General features: G+C 37.6%; 1 protein-coding gene across 15 annotated transcripts in view; it reads right to left on the reverse strand.

The window, feature by feature from the left end:
• Positions 1–19,270, reverse strand: part of Trappc3l (trafficking protein particle complex subunit 3L) — a 70,066-nt gene that overhangs the window by 22,461 nt on the left and 28,335 nt on the right. For all 15 annotated transcript variants that reach the window (XM_058573271.1, XM_058573270.1, XM_046426457.2 and 12 more), the window contains 2 exons: positions 19,020–19,117; positions 14,893–14,992 (listed from right to left, as the gene is read on the reverse strand). In XM_058573271.1, coding sequence (XP_058429254.1) covers positions 14,893–14,992; positions 19,020–19,021 — 102 coding nt within the window. In that variant the 5' untranslated portion in view covers positions 19,022–19,117. The remainder of the gene's footprint in view (positions 1–14,892; positions 14,993–19,019; positions 19,118–19,270) is intronic.

Here is a 19,270-nt window from a genome sequence, read left to right on the forward strand (position 1 = left end):
GAGGAAACATAAGAAATAGTAATCAGGGTTTTTCCTTAAACAGTTGGCTAACTATGAGTAAGTTTCACTAGCCCTCTGCATAAAGTATAGCAGTTTTAAAACTATGCAGTTATGAACTAATATTATATCAATTTCCATATTCTTTGGAACCGATGTGTTGATAACACAGCTTTTCTTCCTTCCTCTTCCCCAGAAGATAAGATAGTTCTTTCAACCTCTAGTGGATGGGCTTGGCTAAGGTCAAAACTCTTAAAACTTTATTATATCTTTGGAGTGTTTCCCACTATTTTTTATAGTGACATTATATTTTATTTTGAAACATTTAATGGAAATAAAATGAGAGGTAAATCAAAGAATTTGGATGCAGTATCTTGAAGAGTGGCAGCCCTTACCTGCTACCTCACTTCTACAGCAATGCTCTAAGGCCCCCGGAACACAGTTTGAAAACACTTGCTCTAAACATGGATGCCCATAGAAATATCTGAGGAGCACTTAAAAAGCTCTAATTCCTGTACTATTTCTTATTCCCAGAGATTCTGATTTGACTGCCCCAAAGTAAGCCCTGACCATCCTTGGAAACCTCCATGTGATTTTACAGAGCAGCTGAAATTGATAAACCATTGCCTTGAAGTATCACTGAGATGTCAGGGCAATTCTGGACCAAATCTTACTTTGACATGGCCTAAAATTCACACCAAGCAGGAAGGGCCCAGAGTTCAATTAACCTTTCTGATGTGTCCTCTAGTGCTTAGGCTCAGACAGTGCCTGCTTTAGCCTTTGGGGTTTTGTTTCCCAGAATATTTGTTCTACGATTCTCATCTCCTAGTAAGGAATTTCATCTTAAGTAGTTAACTCAAGGAAATACCCCCAAAGCTAATGCTATCTTCAATCCACACACTTAGGTTTGTTTTGAAGGAGCCAGGAGTATGCCACACCAAAATGTGCCATGCTGGCATATTGACTGTTTTGAGTTCAAGGCACTTGAAAAACAGCATGTGCAAGGCAATCTCTCTGAACTTCATGCTGTTTCTTAAAGGCAGAATTTAAAATTCTCATGTACAGCTGCCCTCCCTACTCTAGAAGGAAAGTATGCTTATCATAAAGGACAGGAAGTTGAGAGGCTGAGGGAATTCTGTACAGAATTTATTGAAATAATTCTTCTAGACTCCCCAGATAATTGAGACTTTTTTTTTTGCAACATCATATCTGTCCAATTCAGTGTACAATAGTTCAATCCTTTGGGTCTCCCTTTTCCTTAGAGGATTTCCAGGCTATGTAAGGTTTGTGTTAAATAAATCATATGACTTTTTTCTGTTGATCTGACTTATGTCAATCTTATTCTCAGGCCCAGCACAAAATAAATGAATGAACAAACAAACAAATAACCTAATTTGATAGAGGCAAAGTCTTTCTTTCCGTACGATTTTACGTCATTATCTCATGCATTTCATCCAAAGGAACTAAGCAATAAAAATAAAACCAAGAATTTCTGATGTAAAATTAGGACAGCCTAATTTTCATATGCTGAGATAGAAAATTCAAAAATTCTCTCCTGTTGTATGTAACAATGAATTCCACTATTATGTATAATTATAATGCATCAATTTTAATAAAAAGATAAAATCAAAAAGAAGAAGACAGACAGACAGATAGGCATGGCTCTCCAGGAGCTCAAATCCTGGAACAATCTAGATATCACTTGACCACAAAGAAGTCATTAAGTACTTTAATAAGAACAATAAAGACCAAGAAAAAAGAGCGGGAGAAAACCATATTGGTAAATGTCAGGTTACTTTCTATGTAATGGTAAAAGCAGAGAGGGCTTCCTGATGGGCTGGCTAAGATGGGCCTCTTTGGAGATATGGCCATCCTATCTTCTCTCTCTTGATTCCTTGGAATGTCTGATAACAACTTAGTGTAGGTTAGTGACATGAGACTTTAGCTTAAGTCCATTTTGGTCTGGTCTCTAGGGCCCAGCAGAGGGACTCAGCACAAATATAGGTAGCCCATACATTTAGTTTAATTGTGGGCAATATATGAAACCATTAAAGTTGATATTGGAGAAAAAAATTCTCCCTGGAGCATCTCTGGTAACAGTGCCAGGGACACAGGATCCTTGGGTCAAGCTAGACTTCCTGTCTAAGTCCTAATCATAAACAGAAGGGGGCATTCTTAAGCAATGGGAGAGGCAGCACTAAGTTAGTTTAGGAACTTGCAGAATTTGCTGAGAGTTAAGCCTAAAGAAATACTGTCTGTGACTAAAGGGAAAGTACTTTAATCCAATGTAGTCATAGTTAAAATGAGGTTAGTTTTCCCACAGTGCCTTGTCTTCATATTGGAATGAGGAGAAAATGTGGTTTGCTGGGTTCAATCCAATCAGCCTGCAAAATCCATAGACCTCGTGACTGTATATACATGCTTTTCCACAAAAGAAAATTGCCCACATTTTCCCTCTTTTACCCCTCCCTGAGATTCAGAGAAAAAGAGATCAAGTGTGTGAGGGTTTACATAAGGCAGTTCTTGCCTACTCAGTGGGAAGAATCAAGCTTAAATGGTTACATTTGTTTAAGAATTCTCTTCTATTTAATAAACTCATCTGCCATATTTCTAGACCAAATGGTCAAAATTCTCTATTTTACGAGTTGCTTTTGCTGTTAATATTACCATTTTTTAAATATTGAAAATTTTATTACCACAAAGAATTTTTCTTGTCTTTCAATTTACTTTCACTCCCTTCTTCTCTACTTAAAAAAAAAAAATGCTACTAAGTAGGAAAATGGTCTGACATTCAGCTAACGTGATGCCAGCCTTCTCTGGAATGCTATGTTGTGTTGGGCTGTGACTTCCAAGGAATTCGATTCTTATTTACCAAGGGCTCCCACTTATTTTAATATATGTTAGAAAAAGTGGAAAAAAGGAAAACAATTCAACAGGCTTCTATCATTATGAGTTAGTCTTTGAAGAATAGAAATGGCAAAGAGAGATTTTGTATTTAGGCTTTATCTGGTGAGCTTCCAGTTTTTCAGTTGAAGGATTTGAGGAAGCAGCAATTCTAGTTCAACGCAAATGCTGCTTTTTGCCCCAGTCCTCCCCTGCCCACAGGGTCCCTGTGATGAGAACTGCTCTCTGGCCAGGTCTCCAGTTTCCACCATGTGGATTGAGAATCTGCATTCTCCACATCATCCCGACTGTATTAACAATTGAGCTGTTCCCTTGACTCTTCTCCACCCCTTCAGCTCTGTATACAGTAAGAAATGCCCGGGTCTTCAATCTCACCTAGACCCTGAGGACTCTGTACCATTCCAATACCTCAGTTTCCTACCTTCATCTTTTGGCTGGGAGGTGGGAGGCATACACAATAATAGCTAAATTCTCAAAAGCCTATTTACAAATTATTGGTAATATGAGATAGAGGCGAGATATCCAAATAGATTAGGGTTTGGGGATCTTGATAACCAACAAAATGACAACTGTGGGTGAAATACGTGGGAGGTGCCTTTCACCTTCAGCCCTTGGCACCCTGCACTGCCAGAGGTTTCCTGGCAGGTTGTCCTGGATAGAACACTGAGTGACTTGAGATGGAGTAGCTTTGAGCTGAGTGAAGTTGTTTTGCTTTAGTATCTGCCTTCTGCAGTTGTGAGGGAAGCACAAAGACTCTCTCCACTCCTAAAAGGTAGAAGTCACATTATCATCTGGTGGAACTGACAGCTGGGCAGCCTCAGTGATGTACTCCTAGCCCTGATGAGATGAAAGCAGCAGGAATGAGCCACCTTCTGTGAGAATCAGCATCAGACATCAGTATTCCATGACAGTGAGCTTTTAACAAAGAGAATGGCAGAAATTCCACAGAAAGAAAGAGGTTGCAGGTTTCCCTCTGTTTTATGCCCTTCTGGCTGAGTTTCTTAGCCTTTACCTTAAAATAAGTTGTATGTTAGAGAAGGAGCTGTGCGTGTGTGTGCGTGTGTGTGTGTGCATGTTTCTGTGTTGTGAGTAAACCAGGAGAGAATGGGAGGCAGCTCTAAAATTGAAATTGAAATTTTCATCCTGATAAAAGAAAGAACAAAAGACACACAAGCCTTCCCATTTCATGAACAGCATGCCAATGGCAGCACAGATCAAGTGCTGTGCATCTTACCGGGCATGTTACATTAAGATTTGCATCAGAAGTGTGAAATAAGGCAACTTTTAAGGAAAGTATTTTGGTTTTAAAATGCACATTATTTAGGAAATTAAGGAAGTCTAATACAACCATCAAAAAGAAAGGAGAGGAAGTAATACACAGAAGAATAAAATACAAAATCTTTTCTAAAGAAATAAATAACCCAAGATAAGCTTATGTCTGACTTGAATGGACTGCTTCAAATTCATTTTATCTTATTCTTATTCAGATCATCTGTGGCAACATTCTTTGAAAAACCACAGAATGCCAAGAGAAAGGACTGGAAAGATTAGAAGAAAAGAGTAACAAAAGAAGAAGTCCCACAGGATTATAGGACCAGAGAAAACTTTTATGATGAACTCCTTTATAAGCTCAGAAGAGAACCTAACACCATCTATGATAGCACATCATTTTTCTTAGGACAATTTGTTTACTTCTCTTCTACCAAAGTGTCCCTTTGAGCTTACTGTTCTGAGAAATGTCTGCCCCACTCTTGCTAATGGCCTAAAATATTTACTTTCAACTAACAATGTGGTTTCACTTGGACTGCTTCCTAGGGGAAGCATTTTTTTTTTTAAAGTTTGCTTACTTGATTATTATCTACTAAATGCATAACAAAGACAGTTCTACTTTGATACCTTATAGTAGGCATATGAAATGGAACCTGCCACACTAATATTTCCCTCAAAGTCTAGCTTCTGGAACAAAGGGAAGCAAGCACCAGCCTCAGTAATGTGTATTCAGTGAACAGAGGGTTGATAGGTGAGGTAGGGTGCATACATGACCCTTACCCATTTCCCAGACAGGAAGAACAAGGTATTTGTCAATGATTTTGCCCCATTTAAAAAATCTCAACATGTTTTTCAGACCCAAATCTCCTTCCTGAGGGGTTCCTTATGATACTGTGTCCTGTGTCTCATTTACTCTGCCATTCTGGCCACAATTAATGGGCGGCAGTGGGCATTTGAGAGCCCGGCAGTCAGTCAAGAGTTTGGCTAAGGGCCTGGAAATGACCTACCATGAAAACTCTACCCCACGGAGCCTGGTGGGGTAGAGTTTTCATGGGACAGGTTAGAAGCTCTCTTTTCAGGACTTTGAACATGAGATACACAGAGGAAATCACATTTTAGGGATTGATTTGAGCAGAAGACCAATGATACCTGGAGAAAAGAGTGAGCAGAAGCCAAAAACTGTGTAGTGTTAGAAGCACTGAGACAGAAAAAAAAAAAAAAGAATAGAAAGAACACTAGGTAGCACATGAGCAAATGAAGCAGAGAATAGATGAGTCACAAGATGGTGGAGGACTGAAGGAGGGAACCACAAAGGCCAGCTGAGGTGACAAGATAAACTGAAGGACTTTCCAGTGTGTCTTCTTCCATGAGGCCTGACTACTGTATCCCTGAATATCCCTCCATGAGCTCCCATGGCCTGACATACCCCAAAGCTGGCAACCTAAGGGAGTTTTTCTAGTATGATTTGGCTCCATGGTGAATTTTAGAATAGATTTCAAACATTTTCCATAATAATGTTAAATGTAATATGTAATGATTTAATTACCTAGTTAATGTTTACATTTTGTAATCACAATTGACCTCAGCGTAGAGGAAAAAAAAAATCTCCCTCTTCTGAAACTTTCTATACTCATATAGACGGTAGAAAAAAAATAAACATTTCAATAAAATTTCAAGATGAATTCACTGTCTCCTATTTAATGAGAATTAGCTATTTTCCTGTCCAGGATCTTCTTGTAGTTCAAATCTTGTTATTGCAGATTTGTTATTGTGAACCACATTTAGAGTGCTGGATTATCAATGTAGTGAATACTGCTTGAAATAAGAGGGTTCTTCTGCTTTTGGTGGCAATTGGGGTAGAAGGGGAAAGGGTAGGAATCTTTCATTAGAGAGGATGTGGATTGCTGCCCTCTTCTGGGCAGAATAGGAGAAGAAATAGTGTACAGAGGTATATAAAGATCTTCAGACATTTTCCAAGTTTACTTTAAAACATTTCATGAATGTCTATAATGTGTAGCATGTGGCTAACCCTAGCAATACTTGAAACTATTCCTCCCTTTGATAAGCTGATAGGTGTGATAGGAAAATGAAATTGTCCGGAAATGAGAAATAACTTCACTGAATAATACAAACAAGCATCAAATTAAACAAAATATATGTTTTATAACTCAGGGAAACTATTATTTCATTCTTTTAAACTTTTTTTTCATACAGGGTCTCACTATGTTGCTCAAGCTGGCCTTGGGTTCAAGAGATCCTCCTGAGTAGCTGGTACTACAGTCATAGGCCACTATGCTCTGCTCTATTTCTATTCTTTGTGAGACACCTTTGCTCTAGTTAGATGATTAATGGAAATATATACAAAAGAAACTGTTCAATGGCAAATTCTTGGAAGATCTGTGACAAATCACCAATAAATTGGTGATAAATCACCAATAAAATTGGATATCACAGACTGATTAAAATGTTAAATAACACCTAGACCTATGTTGCTCTAATCTTCTAATAGAAATGTTTTAAGGAAGGTTAATCATGAGTTCCCTTATTTCTCTGAGGTTGGCTCTCAATTTTGCTTAACTCAACACTGCAACTCCTGCCTCATGCAAAGCAACTTTGATCCTCTAAGATCTATAGATGTTTCAGAAAATGAATCTGGTTGACTTACAGTCTATGAGATTGTATGCTTTTCATATGGGCTTCAAGCCTTGAGCTCCCACTACATCTTTCACTAGGTGGTATCTGAAGTGTCAATCTGCTGTTGTGCCTTGCATATCATTCCCTTGGACTTTCAGATAGAAAGTAAAATTCTTAACAATATTCTGGGATTATTGACCGTATCATTTTAATAGCATGTGTTCATCAGCTTTTTGGCACTGTGACCAAAATACCTGACAAGAACAACTTAGTGAGGGAAAGATTTATTTTGGCTCATGGTTTCAGAGGAATCAGTCCATGTTCTGCTATCTCCAAGAAGAAAAATCATGGCAGAGGAGCTTGATGGAGAAAACCTCAGCTCATGGCAGTTGGAAAGCAGAGGGGTGGGGAGGGATGGAGGAAGATAGGGAGAGGGACAGGGAGAGGGAGAGAGGTGGGGAGGGAGAGAGAGAGAAAAAAGAAGAGGAGAAGGAGGTGGAGGAGGAGAAGAGAGGGGAGAGGGGAGAGGAGAGAGCGGAGAAGAAAGAGACAGAGAAGGGAGCAGGGATTGATACAGTCCACCTCTGGACTTTGCTGTACTGGGGAACATACTTTCCATGCATGAGATTTGAGGGGAATTTCCAAATCTAAACCTTAACATGGCACTATTCTATTGTAATAGAGACAATAGAATTCATAGTCATGGGAGTGATTGAGGGAGAGAACATAGATTTGGTTATAGGACTTAAAAATTTTGTAGAAAAGAAAAGCAGTGGCTATATTTAATAACTTTAATAGAGTCCTTATTTCAGAAGAAAAGATGTAAACTGAAAACTGTATGTTTTAGTCTATTTTTCAGTTGTAGGAAGTAGACACCACCCTGGCAAGAGTGGAATGTGGTTTCCTTTGCTCCTCCCCCATTCAACTAGAGTTGCACTGAGAGGCCAGAAGAGTTCCAGTGTGGCAAGCAGGTGGGACAGAGTCAAACACAAGGCCATGGAAGTAAAAATTTGCCATAAAAATGGTCATAGAATCCAGAGTGGCTCATGCATTCTGTGCTGGTTGTCTGATGGCCTCTCAGCCCAAAAGCTACTCTTCCTCATGCTGACTGTGGTGCTTCTGCTAGAACATGCAAACATTTCTCCTTTGCCCATAGAAGGTGCTATGGGGTCAATGCAGAAGGGAAGGAGCTCCTCATCTGGCTCTAGGGTGCCTTTTCTTGGTTTGCTCCTGGCCTGGTGACCTGCAGTGCATGATCCCTTCCTTTCTAATTTGCTAATTCTAGTCCATAGGTCTCTCTCTGCTATCCTGGATCTCAGCAGGGGTTTCTAACTTGCTAGTTTGGGCCCATTGTTCCCTGCCCACCAGTATCAGCCTGGTGGATTTCTCCATCATCCCAGGGACTCTTATCTCACCTTCTCCAACCAGATTTGAACCCTGCCCTTGGGAAAAGCAACTTCCTCCAAAATGCATTTCTTCTTTATGCTTTCTCTCTCAGCCCTAGAGTCAGAAGACTAAAATATGTTTATTTTCTTTCTAGTAGCTACATCCCCCGAAAATAGTTTAAAACTTTTTAATATTCATTATTCCTTGTTGAAATGCATATGTAGTATTTGTTCTCTGACTGGACCCCAACTGGTTTTCCTTACCTCTACAAACATTTAATACAGTTAATTAGATTTGGATGTTCCTATTGAGTGTTAACTTGGTATTTATGAGCACAATTCTGAGTAGGGGTTGACCTTCTATTGTCATGGAGCTGTGCCCATTCTAAAGTAACCTGAATCTTCAGAAGGGTTGGATTCTTCTTACAGATTCAGCCATGGCAGTCTTGTGCACTCAGATCAAGGAAGGATTTTAAAAAAGTAACTGGAATGATTTATTGGACTCCTTCTATTTAGATTCTACACCAATGTTGACTACTTTATTAGAATATAAATGATTTAGCCAGTAAAAAAAAAAAAAAATCCTCTGCCATTTAACTTTCTCTCTGGATTATGTTCTAAAATCTTTTGCCCAGAGTTTATGTTTACCACATCTACTATTCCTTCCCTGTTTTAGGCATCCTTATTTGTATTATATCCTATGAAAATTTTCTTTAAATTATTTTATTGAATTTTAGATCACTCACCAAAAATATCATTGCTCTCATTATTTAATTAAGGTAAAATTTGAATTTATACTATAAAAGGAAATGATCTAATTTTTGCTTTCCTGAATTTCTAACAACTGCAGTGTATTGGGTTTCAGATTCATAAGTCTTTTTACACAGTAGTTTTTTAAAGTCTCATATTAGTATCACACCACCAATGCTGTGGTGTTTACATTGAAAAATGGCAAATTCCCTCTATTACCCTTCTGAGTAACCATAATACTGAAATTGACCAGACAGTAAAAATTTGACCCAACTTTGATTAACAATACATGCAAGGCCATGCAGTTATAAACACTGTCAGTTAACTAAGGTATGGATGCTCTGAGGGAGGCTTTGGAAGTGACACTACCACAATCAGCCTTATGTGACACTACCACACTCAGCCTTACGTGATTAGAATTCAGTGTCCAGACTTTACCTAAGGAAAGTAATATTTGAAAATTAGGAGAATCACAGCCAAAAAAAAAAAGGTCTTATCTGACATATGGGGGAAGCTGCACTTTTGGACAGGTTAAATAATTTGCTTAAGGTCACATGGTGGGATTGTAGCTCAGCAGAATGTGGCTCCTTCAATCTCCACTTCATTGGAGATGGTTAGGTTAGTGATTACTTCATGATGAGGATCAGAGCTCCTTGTGCTTGAATAACTTTTAAAAGGTAATATTACAATATTTCTTGTCAAGGGTAGCCTGCATAATCATCCCGATTTAAAAGATGAAACTTATCTCTGTTTCATTTCCCCTAATAATTATCATAAAGGTATTTGGAAATCCTGAAATGTATTTTTGTATAACAAAAGAGGTGTTTGTGTTTTTAGTTCTTAGACCAGAGACAGGTACAATTATATTTTCTAGTTTTTCTTATAATAAACTGAAAGACAGGTAGGACTGCAAGTAACAGTTAAATGTTCTAACTTTTCATGACTACAACTTAAATCAGCTACAATAATTCTGCCACAAATTACATATTTTATTTGGAAAAACTACAAAATTTTGCTCAGGGCAAATTTCAAATGTATATTTGAACAATGAATTTGTGAAAAAAAAAGCACTGAAATAAGATCAGAAGAATTAAATTCTTGGGGAGTGCTTTTCTTATGTATCTTTGGTAATATCATAAGTCTCTATTACACTGTCAGTAATATATAATTATTACTGATATAGATATCAGTAATAATTTTACTATCAATAAAATGGGGCTAATGATAGTTTTTTTTTAACTTCACAAGGTTCTTGTAAGGTGAATATAGGTGATAGGTAGGAATTATTGTGAACTTTCATGAATAAATCCTCTGCATTATGAGAGGTTTTCAATATTATGTTGCTAAATGCTGCTACAACATTTAGAAATCATAGCCATCCTTCAGTATCTGCAAGACATTTGTTCTAGGAACCCCTGCCTTCCCTCCCCTCCCTTGGGTACCAAGATCTGTGTATGCTCAATTCCCTATACAAAACGGCATAGCACATGCATATAACCTGTGCAGTTCTCTTGTATACTTTAAATCACATCTAGATTTCTCTTGATACATTATATGATGTCAATGCTACATAAATATTTGTGATACTGTATTGTTTAAGGAATAATGACAAGAAAAAATTCCTTATGTGTTCAGCACATGTGCAACTTTTTTCAAAATTTTTTTGATTTGTGGAACCATGGATATGGAGAGCTATTATTATATCTTATTTAATATTTTCAGGTGTACTTGAATGTGATCAAAAATTGCAAACTAGTATTTGACAAAATCACGTTTTAAGGTTTTAAGGATCCATTTTAATTTTTTACAAAGTAGAATTTAGAGTTAGCTTGTCATCTCTTTTCATATGCAAAATATGAGTCCTGTAAGGCCTACAAAATATTTTTTCCTTTCTTTCTTTCTTTTTTTTGATCAACTGTTTGGACTCTTTCATGAAATTTCTTTTCAGACCACTGGATTATGAAATTTGAGGCCTAACATTAAAAGACTTTGCCAGATGCCTACTGATAAAGACATCCCTTTTGAAAAAGGCAAAGTGAGAAAAACAAGAGAGCGGGTAATGTTATTAGTATCTGAAGTTACACAGTCCTCCTGGTGGGAAGGCAGAGGGTTGCAGAGTGGAGTGAAAGTTCAAAGATCTGGCCTACCAGCAGGCTCTCGCTAACTAACTCAGAGGAATTGCTTCCCTAGGCAGAACATGGGTTTCTTCATCTAGTCAAGTCTATTCAAATGTATTCTCCTCTCTTTTCTTCTCTAGAGCCAGGAGAGAGCATATGGTATTTAGGTGCTCAGTTCTGATGTACTCTACAATGTATGGTCTAACAAGGCAACCACGAAGAAAGCACAGCCATTGGGTTCTACTCCTGACTCCACCACAATGTGAGGGCAACACGTGACTATGCTTCTGCTGACTTTGACCTAGTTCTCTATAAAACTGACTCAGTTACATTTGCTACCTGCCTCCTCTGAGGAGAGTTCACAAGAATTAATGAGATAATGATGCCAAAGGCCAGATCTTTTAATGGAAGCTGCTAATTATAAGCAAAGCACCGGTGGGTGAGTACATAACTAAAGTCTGACCCTTCATCTCTGTCAAAATGCTCCTGGAATGGGTGACATCATCACCAGACATAAAAGAACATTTTTCTGGAGAAGTGAAAATCAAAAGGGGAAAAAAATCAGGCCTTCAAAGAGTATGAGACAATTGCTATGCACACGAGAAGGATGAAGGTAATGAAATTTTTTACTGCCCAGAGAGAATCTTGCATGGGAGTGCAAAGGGAATTTTCCCAGCTCACTGAGAACAGAAGATGTCAGACAAAAATTTGCAAGATGTCAGAATGGTTGGAAAGACATAAAAAGTTTAGGGAAAGGATATTTGGAAAGCAGATGCACATGTTTCTGGTTTTATATCAAGTAGAATCGCTTCTAACCTGATGAAAATTAGGCCCACTGTTGGGAGGTCAGATATCTTTAGAAACTGCTTTACTTTTTTAAAGGCAGAATATGCTTTATAAAATAGGAGGCACTCTGTGGGAATTTTTTTTTCTTTTTGGCTGAGATAGGAATCCTTTTTCTCTCTTTCTCACTAGGCTCATCTTTAGCCGTTTTTTTTTTTTTTTTTTTTTTTTTTTTGTTTTTTTTCCTTTACTTTGGTACGCAGAATGGGATTTAATTTCTGCACACTGAAGACTTCGTTGTTAGGTGAAATGCATGGTTCCTCATGAAAGGGACTCAAGGAGCCCTTAAGTGTGGTGGGAAGCTAAGGAACATTCCTGCTGAAGAAAAGCTCTCTTCCCAAGGGGCCTGAACCAAAGAGAGCTTTCATTCTTTCTTCCCTCCTCTTCCTTTTACCTCTCATCATCTTTCCTTCCTCTCATCTTTTTTGCCCTTCTTATTTTCTTTTTCTCTAACTAATTTCTACTGATTATTACCAAGTAACAAGTCCTGGGTAAGGCCCTAAATAAACAGGTATCATATTTCTTATTGGCTTAATTACTTTGATTCTCAGCTTTGTGCTTTTCCTGAGATGAACAGGGTCTAGTATTGAATGATTCCAAGTTGTCTCCCACACATCAGGGTCTGTTGGTAGAGGACCACAGGTAATAAGAAAGTTCCATGTGAGACTTCTCATCTTCTTAGCTACCTCTGGGAATAACTTTTATGGGATATTTGTTAGCAGCTATTTTGAAAAAGATAATACTGGTAAAAAAGTTATTTCTTATACTGACTCTCCCCACCCCACCCAACTCCCCATCCCCACTTGCTAGAGAAGCCTAGTTTTCTTAACATTTCTCTGATTAAAATGGATACATGGAATTATTCCTTTAGAGTCCACAGAAGCCTTTCACTGACTTGGCCTCTGTAGTCAGAGCCAAGAAAAACCATAAGAGGGAACTACAGCACCTTCCCCCATCAGCACACTACTCTAACTGCTGCTCAGTTAGACCAGCAGCCAAGATTCTCCTGGTAAGAGCATTTACAGTATTGAGCACATTTCAGATGAGTTCTGATCTTCCATTGCATGACAGAAAATAGTTCCAGGTTCTCAGGAATGAGGCTGTATATGCCTCCATGTTCAGTAGATATTGTTCTTTACTCAACAGATTTTTAAACTCATCTCTAATCATCTCATTTTAAACATAAGATACCGCTAAATGGAAAATATATACATATATAAACATATCCTGAGGAAAAAATTAAAACTTGGACTGGTTATGCTAGCATAATTTTAGAATGGAGTCTTATTTCAGCCTTGGAAATTATTTTCTTTTTCAGATACCAAAGCCTGGCAAACAACTTTAAATGTAAGAATCAGGTTTTATGTTCCACATTATATGATTTTTCAAATTATCAACCAATGGGATGAATTTAGGCAAATATTAAAGGGGCGTCATTCTCAAAGCAATCTGACCATCATCATTACAGAAAGAAGGTGCCTTACTAGTCAAAAGGCCAAGAGAGAGGGCACTAACTAGAAAAACAGAAATACAGCAAACACTGACATTTCATGTCTATATTTCAACTACTGTATCTATTTCCCATTAAAATGGCTAGCTAGCATTCTTGGTTATTGCCCATAAAATCATTTTAGTGAAAAAACTAAACCACTGTTTTAGGAGTTTATTTATATTCTGCCAATACATATGGAAAATAACTTTCTTAAAAAATCTGCTTAATGATGTAGTAAATTCACTGTGCTAAAGTTGGATTCCAATTTCAGTCACATGATTCACTAATCATGAAGTAATAAGTAACAATATCAATAAATAGAAAAAACTTTCATTTGGATTGTGCCTCAAATGTACAATTTTTTTCATATACACTATCATTCAATTTCATCAGATGCTTCCTGGGACCCAGTTTTCTTATCTGGAAAATGGGGATAATAACTCCTATTCTGTCTATTTCACAGAACTACTATTAGGATGAAAGAAATTAAGTAACTGCATTTAGAACCACAGAGCACTATATGGTAGTATTAAAACCATTTGTGGGAAGTGTGCCATGTAAACAATACTAAGGGTCAAGAAAAAAAAAATAAGACTTGAGCTAATTTGACATTGTGTGAACCTTGGGGCACCATATCAAGACTTCTTAAATATTTCATATCCATGCACAATTTCTGGGTCTCCAACAAATTAATAACATTAACCACAGGTCTGTGGATTAAATAAATGCTGGCTGCAGATGCATTTCACAGTCTTTTATCTAAGAAAGTTAAGTTAGTGCTGGGCACATAGCATACCCCATAATCTCAGTGGCTTGGGAGGCTGAGGCAAGAGGATTGCAAGTTCAAAGCCAGCCTTAACAATTTGGTGAGAGCTAAGCAACTTAGCAAGACCCTGTATCTAAATTTAAAACAAATTTAAGGGGGGGAGGTGTTGAGGATATGGCTCCTTGGTTGAGAATTCCTGAGCTCAATCAATCCCTGGTTAAAAAAAAATTAAATTGAGCTAGTATTGGATGATTCCAAGTTGTCTCCCACACATCAAGGCTGTGAAAGATGTTAGAAAATATGCATTTACAGGAAGTTTTATTTTTCTCTTGGGAAATGACTACAGCAATTTTCTCTGACATTGCCAAACACTATCTCTTACATGTGCTGAAAATGACAACAGAAGGAAACTAGATGTGGTCATGCACATAACAAAATTCCCTGTTACATTCTTCTCTTTACCTTCTCAAAACATTTTTTTTTTCCAGCCTGAGACACACACTCCACACACGCCCTGTAGTCAGGAAAATCTATAGATGCTTAAATGCCTGGAAGAATTTCTCTTTCAGTTTTCAATAGCTTTATCTTTGTGCTGAAATAAAATGCTTTTTAATCAGAATCCCCTTTCTCAGCACCTAGCAATGTATACAGACGGAACCTGTCCAATCCAAGCAGAAAACTCAGAAAAAAACCCCAAAGACTCTCAAAACATGACAGAGATAAAAATGCATTTACCTGGGCAATTATGTCCGTAATTTCTGAATAACTATGGCATCTTCTCACACAGGATCGAGCTAAAAAGTCTTCAATCAGCCGTGTTCCAATGCCATAGCCCCTGTGGATGAAGGAAGGAGTGTGGTCTGCACACGTGGATAACAAATAAACCAAATATAATGAGTCAAATGGCCTTTGACAGTGGGCTTTGTATCTGTCCCACAGAAGCAGAGAGCAACAGATCCAGGAAATATTAACTAGTCTCCTCTAAGCATAGGAGCCTGACTAGAGTGAGACTGGAAAACTTGACAGTGGCAGTTGAGAAACGCTTAGGGCACCATATCAAGACTTTAAAAGAAAGTTAAACTAGTATTAAAAGATATTTCCAGTATTTTCTATTTATCATTATGCAGAGCCATAGACTTAGCCACTGGAACAGCGATGGTATCTGTAGCCTAATGTTACCTACCAACAGAAACAGACTGAGATTCTAGCCCTCTTGTCTGCTTTGGGTGTGGCCCCTGGGTGCTCACTCTTAGCACAGTTACGAGGGCAGGCTCTGACAGATGGAAAACAAGGATCAGAGAAATACTTTTCATTGCTAGTGAAGGTCTTAGCAGTTGGGACTCTGAATTTTACTGTATGTGTGAGTGAGTGAGCCAGGAGAATAGCCAATTAAGAAAGCTCGTGTCTTTTAGGGATTGGCTAGCTTCACTTAGCATAATCTGCTCTAATGCCATCCATTTCCCTGTAAATTCTATGATTTTGTCATTTTTTAATGCAGAGTAATACTCCATTGTGTATAAATGCCACATTTTTTTTATCCATTCATCCATTGAAGGGCATCTAGGTTGGTTCCACAGTCTAGCTATTGTGAATTGTGCTGCTATGAACATAGATGTAGCAGTGTCCCTGTAGCATGCTCTTTTTAGGTCTTTAGGGAATAGACCGAGAAGGGGAATAGCTGGGTCAAATGGTGGCTCCATTCCCAGCTTTCCAAGAAATCTCCATACTGCTTTCCAAATTGGCTGCACCAATTTGCAGTCCCACCAGCAATGTACAAGTGTACCCTTTTCCCCACATCCTCGCCAGCACTTGTTGTTGTTTGACTTCATAATGGCTGCCAATCTAACTGGAGTGAGATGGTATCTTAGGGTGGTTTTGATTTGCATTTCTCTGACTGCTAGAGATGGTGAGCATTTTTTCATGTACTTGTTGATTGACTGTATGTCCAAATGCCAAATGTCTTCTTTGATATAAGGAGAGCAACTAAGAACAGAGTAGGGTCGAAGAGCAGGAGAAGAAGATTAACATTAAACAGGGATGAGAGGTGGGAGGGAAAGGGAGAGAGAAGGGAAAATGCATGGAAATGGAAGGAGACCCTCAGAGTTATACAAAAGTACATACAAGAGGAAGTGAGGGGAAGGGGAAAAATAATATAAGGGGGACAAACGAATGTCAGTAGAGGGAGCAGAGAGAGAAGAGGGGAGGGAGGGGAGGGGAGGGGAGGGGAGGGGAGGGGGATAGTAGAGGATAGGAAAGGCAGCAGAACACAACAGACACTAGTATGGCAATATGTAAATCAATGGATGTGTAACTGATGTGATTCTGCAATCTGTATATGGGGTAAAAATGGGAGCTCATAACCCACTTGAATCAAATTGTGAAATATGATATATCAAGAACTATGTAATGTTTTGAACAGCCAACAATAAAAAATTAAAAAAAAAAAAAAAAGAAAGCTCGTGTCTCTTTCTAGAGAAGCTGGAATGATGGAGCTTGGGGTGGAGGCGCTGTTATCTGTTAATGGTACCCCAAGTAAGTGGTTTGGACAGTGCCTGAAGTACAATTCTGAAAGCCTTTATTGATATGTGATAACACAACTGAATATGTGGCTAAGATGGTTAAGCACACTCCTTGAAACTGTGAAATTTCTGAAAGGGACACCAAAAAAAAAAAAAAAAAATCAGTCTCTTTCATATAAGAACTTGCAATTCAATTGAAGAAATAGAACCTTAAGGGTGAAAAATAAAGGAATGCTGTTTTTGTCAAACTAATGGGGAAAAAAGTCTTTAATTTCATAGCCACAAGTACATACACAAGTAAAATGATTTGGGTGGAGCAGCAGAGGGCCCAACAAACTAAAGACATTACAGTTTTTAGAGGTAGTGATTGTTTCAGAGGATCTAAAAAAAAAGCATGAGATCATTGGTGACTTGGGGGAGATGGATTTGACATCAGAGTGAGCACTAAATCTAGTGAGAAGTTCTATTTATATTTATGAGTGGATAGAAATAGTCCATTTAGCTTACTTGAGACTTCTGAGGAAAAAATGGTTTATAATTCTAACCAGGATGTGTTCACACTGAAAAGATACTTGAAGAACAGAACATTTACTTTAAAAGAAAGTTAAACTAGTTTTAAAAGATATTTCCAGTATTTTCTATTTAACATTATGCAGAGCCATAGACTTAGCCACTGGAACAGCGATGGGAAGCCAGAGGTTATGAGCAGGGCATTATACTGCATGTCTTGCTTTGGTCAAAGAATATGATTCTACAAAGTAGATATTTATAAATCAATTTAAAAATATAAGACACTCCCAGAAGCTATTAAAGAAATTCAAGTGTGATTTTTTTTCATAAAGCCTTCCTACAGCCTCTCCAAATTTATTTTTTAATTAATATTCCATTCACATTTGTTAAAATGTGCACTCAATTAGTTCACCAAACGTATTTTTTAGTTAAATCAGCTTCTTAATTTTCTTCAGCTACTCCACAAAACAATGCAAATGTAATGTAAGTCAAATAAACGGATAACTTTTGGGAATGCTACTACTGTCAGATGTTGAAGTGTGACCACAGGCAAAAACAGCTTTAGCAGCTCCCACAGCTGTAGACAGTTCAGCTGAGGAAGAAACTGCAATGACCATTTGTGGGTAATTGGGATGTTTGCTGCTTTTTGAACACTTCCAAATAATTAAGAAGAAATATAAAGAAACGAGAGAGAGATTCAACTGTCATATATAACTAAACAGAACAAATTTTAAAAATTAGAGGGGGGAAATGGGGAGTGGAGGGGGCAGGCTTGTATACCAAAATGAAAATGAATTTTCCAAAAGGAAAAAATGAGAATATATATATGGAGGAACAAGAGTTAAATTTTTAAAAAAATTTCAAGCTTTCCCTTCTTCTTCTTCCTCTTCTTCTTCTTCTTCTTCTTCTTCTTCTTCTTCTTCTTCTTCTTCTTCTTCTTCTTCTTCTTCTTCTTTCTTCTTCTTCTTCTTCTTTTTCTTCTTTCCCCACCCCCCCACCCCCCCGTATTCCAATGGAAAATACAACGGGCCCTTTTAGAAAGCCCTAAAATGCTAGGCTAAATTTCCCCTTCAATCTGCCTAAGTAAATCTTCTAACCAGTGCATATTTTCCAGTCCTTTTTCAGAGCCCACAATTAAGAGGTTAAAAAGATGTTGACAGGTATTTCATTGTTTGGAAATAATCTGATGATCATATAATTATTCTGAGGAAATTAAAAGGTGAAATTTGAGCATGAGGAATCTCTATTAATAAAGACAAAAGAGAATGGGCTTATTAAGAAGTGTGTTTTTATATTTAAAATATATTTTAAAGTAAATTATAGTAAGGGCAAAAACATTCAAACAATGGAAATGTTATATAGGAAAAAGAAATTCTCCCTTCAACCCATAATTCCCTATCACCCAGTCTTCTTTTAGGCAATTATAATAACATTTTTGCATATGCTTCCTTAGATGGTCTATGCTTCTGCAAGTAAATATATACATTGTAAGGAGTCAATGTTAGAAAAAAAGACTACTGAAAAGATCAAATTGGATGCTTTATCACATTATTAAAAGAGCTACTTCAGTCTTGCCACTACAGTGGCTAATGAAGAAATAATTTCTAACAACAAACATTCCACGTTTGATATTCATGGAGAAAAAATGCCTTCCCATTAATTTCTGGTATCAATCCAAATGGCAAGTGTAAGAAATTACATTCAGCTTTCCAATATGATTCATTGACACAGAAGAAGAGCTGGTGAAATGGAGCAAGTCATCAGAGGCAGGAAAAATGTAGGTGATGTTAAGAGACAACAAACATTCTATAAGAATAAAAGATGCCTACTTACATTTTATCTAAGTATTTGTTCACATCTTCATCTTTTTCATAATCCTTACAAAGTTGGGCAACCAAAGCTCCATAGGTGAGGACAAAGAGATCTTTGTTCTGTAGGAAAAGGGATGGTTTTATGTTATAGGCAAAGTTACAACAATATACTACTGTATTTTTTTTCTTTTCTTTCCCCTTCCTACCTACTTCCTTTTCTTTACAAAATCTTGGTGTTAGAATCAGCCTCAGAGATCATCTGTTCATTTTCTC

The sequence above is a fragment of the Marmota monax genome, unplaced genomic scaffold (genome assembly GCF_021218885.2).
Source record: "Marmota monax isolate L192 unplaced genomic scaffold, Marmota_monax_Labrador192_F-V1.1 WCK01_AAM20220418_F8-fsc00174, whole genome shotgun sequence".
Lineage (NCBI taxonomy): Eukaryota > Metazoa > Chordata > Mammalia > Rodentia > Sciuridae > Marmota > Marmota monax.